Source organism: Ipomoea triloba, chromosome 7 (genome assembly GCF_003576645.1).
Source record: "Ipomoea triloba cultivar NCNSP0323 chromosome 7, ASM357664v1".
In the NCBI taxonomy this organism is placed as follows: domain Eukaryota; kingdom Viridiplantae; phylum Streptophyta; class Magnoliopsida; order Solanales; family Convolvulaceae; genus Ipomoea; species Ipomoea triloba.
In genome coordinates, this window is record NC_044922.1 from 4,178,578 (window position 1) to 4,182,796 (window position 4,219).

A 4,219-nucleotide genomic window follows, 5' to 3' on the forward strand; every position below is an offset into this window, starting at 1 on the left:
TCCAAAAGAGATTGTGAAGTAGTGATACTTAAGCTGGGGGCAAATCTCTACTCATGAGCTAACTTTGATGGTGAAATTAGGGTTTAGCTTGAATGTTGTATCATAGATATTCAACAAGTCATCATAAATTGGTTGAGGATAGAAAAAAATTTAGAAAGGCATGTAAAATGTAATTAATTGATCATTTAATCTTGGCGTCCCTATATAAAACTCAACAAGTCCATAAAACGGTAGTCGTTGGGTCATACATTGAATGTATATTGTTAAATGAAATTATAGTGTAATTATAATGATATTTTGGTAGTATTGTAATGAAACTAGAATGTGTATAAAATGAAAATATTGTTCTTTTCAAAAAAAAAAATGAAAATATTGTTCAATGAAACAATAGTTTAAATATAATGATATTTTGGTGGTGTTGTAATGAAACTAGAATGTGTATAAACTGAAAATTGAATAACATGTTTTACATATTTAGTGTATATTGTCAAATGAAACGGTAGTTGAATAATAATGGTAATTTAATAATGCTATAATGAAACTATATTATGTACAAACGCAGCTGAATATGTATATATATTGCTAAATGAAATATAATTGAATTAGAATGATATTGTAGTAGTGCTTTAATGAAACTACAATATGCATAAAATAAAACTAAATAATAAGAGAAGTTGTTACATGAAGCATAATGAAATTTATAGTCTATCATTATTGATTAACTAAAAGTTTAACTAAAAGTTTAAAACGGCACCATTATGACTATGGTGCATGTGCAGTTGTGCACCCTCCCGGTCCACAATAAAATTTGAATATACACCAAATGTATCAAAATTATTTATTTATTTATTTATTTATATAAATATTTTCAATGATTAATACTATTCTTTCATGTCAAACTCACTGCTAATTTTATAAATACACAAATACCCCTACTTTAAACGTCATGATTTAGTCAGATACTATAAATTTTCCAAACTCGTCATCACCGTCCTCCCAAACATAACCTAAGCCAGTTGCGGCGGAAAAAACATAAGAATGGCCATGTCGGTCCCATCGTGTTCCCCTCGTTCTCATCCGCTAAGCTATTCTCAGATTTCATTCATCCACACTATATGAATCATTCAATTTCCTTTTCTTCAAATAATTCATTCCAATTTTTTCTATTTATAAATAAATAAATAAAAATCTACGCATCAATATAATAACTCTGATATATATTTAAATGGAATGATTTGTATTTATTTGGATAAATATATACTTTGAATAATGGATAATAATTAGATGTTGAAATTTTGTGCTCAAGAATAAAATAAAAATGGAGACAAAGAGAGATATAACATATTCACATTCATTCTTTTTACTACAACAAAAATGTTTTTTTTTCCAACCTAAAACTCAAACAAGGAAAACAAAACTTATTAAGACGAAGAAGATCAGCTCTCTCCACAATCCTGTCAAGCTGGGATGCGGGACCGTGGGACGAGGGATTTCGCCTTTTGTGGGCAAAGGCTCAGAAGTAATCAAGATTCGGGTCTTCGGGCTCGGGCTTTTCGTTCAAGTCGAGCTTGGCCTGAAGACGGCAAGCCGTCAACGGCGGCGGCGGTTGTTCCTGGACGGCGGCGCCACCGCCGCCGCCGCGCAGGGAGGTCGTCTGAGTTGCGTCAACGCTGGAGCCCACTTCGATTGCCTTCTTACGGATCGAATCCGCCGATAAGTCGTTAAGCCCGTTAAGGCCCGCGGCGTCGCCGGGCAAAAGCTCGGGGAAATTGAGCCGGGCCGATGGCCCGCGGAGGTAGTAAACGGCGGTGTCATAAGCCCTCGCCGCCGCGAGCGGCGTCGAGTAAGAGCCTAACCATATCCTGGACCGCTTATTGGGCTCCCGGATTTCCGCGACCCATTTTCCCCACTTCCGCATCCGAATTCCTTTGTAGGGTCTCTCCTTCTTTCTCTTCCCGGAGCAACACCCGCCGTCATCGCCTCCGCCGCGTTGGCCCTCCATAACTCTCTCTCTCTCTCTCTAAACTCTTATATCTATGTATATATGTGTATATATATAAGGGGCGTGTATATGTATATATAGTCCGTAACTAATTTGATTAGAAATCTTCAACAAAAAAATTTGATTAGAAATCGTTCATGGGGGAATCATGGAGAGAGAGGCATCCAAAAGTTGGGTTGGAAAAGAAAACTTTGAATATTTATAGTACGATAAAACAAAATCTTAAAGCACCGACACAGCGCCCTATTCTTGCTGGACTACATTCTAAATTATTCACTCTACTCAATCATCACTTCAATTCAAATTCTTAACAAATATGCACCTAATCTTTGATTTATGAAAATCAAAAAGCTAACCATCAGTATTCAAAGATGTACTTTAGATAAAATTTATCACATAACTCTAGCCGAAAAATGTAAACCAATTTATATATTGCTCATATATGTCACTTCAAATCAAGAAAGTAGTAGACAACTTTTAGAGGAATCAAACTAAAAATCTTTTAGTTACCAAACTAATTAGGTATCTTTGAGATCCACGACCGAATAACATAAACCATGGAAGAACAAATGTATAGATCATAAAATAGAGAACATAAAGTCATAAACCATGGAAGAACAAATGTATAGATCATAAAATAGAGAAGTGGAGAATCAATAGCAAAGTCTATATTGCATTGTGTATTGAAGATTGTAAACTTTTTACAATTCCTTTTTCAAGGTTTATATACAAGTAGAGCATGCATGGAATGTCTTTTACTAAATAAGAAAATTAGATTCCTAAAGATTCGATACCATACATAACTATAAATTGATTTAGTTTAATTTTGGCAAGATCCTTTCAAAATATGGTAAAAATTATAGATATCATCTTTTTAAAAAATAAGAATGTGCCCTCCTAAAATTTTAAGTTAACTAGACTGAGAACGATGACTCTACGAGGACGAGAGTCATGGTTGAGGACGAAGATGGCCACGAGCTTCTCCTCCAAACCCGTCAAATGCATTTTTTTTTTTGAAGATTTTTTTTTTTCAAGTCTATTCTCATGTTAATAAATAGGAATAAAATTTACAAAATGTTATATAAATAATTATAGATTAAACTTATACTTTACACCAATATATAATTTATATTTAATATTTGTATTGTGTGATTATAATATTAGGGAACATCTATTTTGCGGATTGGCAACAATGACATTTTATATAATATTGAAATGATTTTTCACTAGTATCTAATCTAATTGTATTTACTATTTAGTACTATAGAAGTCATTTCCAACAACACGGGGTATAATCATAGATTATATATATTGTGATTTTTTTTTCAATAATACCATTTACCATTGGAAACTATTTACAATAATACCAAGTGTAATAATATATTGTACTGCTCTTAAAAGGCTATGAACATTGAGGGTTTGAGGTTTGGGATATGGGTGTTGAGTCTCGAAACTAAATTATATCGATTTACCTCCTCACATGTAGTATTGGATACCATTTCATCATCAATATTAGACAAAATACTATCGCATTTTAGAAGGTCACAGGTTCGAATATCATCCTAATCAAAGGTGTTGAATTGGCATAATTATATTGAACAAATATTATATATAATGTTAGACGATTGTAGTCCCCCACAAAAAAAAAAAAAAAAAAAAACTTGTGTCAAGGTATAGTTGGTGGGTCAAAAAATATAACTACAGAATTGTGTGTGATATGGAGTGAAAATCGCCCAATAATCCTAACAGGTAAAAGATCAGAAGGAGATTGAACAATAACAACTCATAAAAAATATTAATATCAACATTAAATTTTTATTAATTGACTAAATTTAATCCATATATTACTCGACATGCATGATAAAAATTGATGGAATTCGAAGCATCAAACTTTATTCAAGTGTACTGTCACAGTTCAATTCATAAACAAAAGATTTGGTCGAATTATTATTTACTTTGCCACTTTTAATTTTTGTGTTTTTTTCCTTCTTTTGTTCATAGAAATTTTAATAGGACTGAAAGGTCGGTCGGTTAGTGGGTGGACGGATGGAAAGATAAATAAATAAGGCTGCAATAGGACTTATCATTATTATGATTATATAAAATTAAATGCACGGCCATCATTCTACAGTATACTTTTCCACAAGATTATTAGGTTTGTTCAAATTTTAGAAAGTTGATTTTATTTTAGTTAAGTCTTCGAGTTCAAATTTAGAT

The 4,219-nt window shown here is 32.5% G+C and overlaps 1 protein-coding gene across 1 annotated transcript; it reads right to left on the bottom strand.

Moving 5' to 3' along the window:
- Positions 1-1,280: 1,280 nt before the first annotated feature.
- LOC116024958 (ethylene-responsive transcription factor ERF011-like) lies at positions 1,281-2,167 on the bottom strand. The gene has a single exon (XM_031266001.1). It carries the CDS (start codon positions 2,000-2,002, stop codon positions 1,514-1,516), a length of 489 nt encoding a protein of 162 aa, XP_031121861.1. The 5' UTR covers positions 2,003-2,167; the 3' UTR covers positions 1,281-1,513.
- Positions 2,168-4,219: the final 2,052 nt, after the last annotated feature.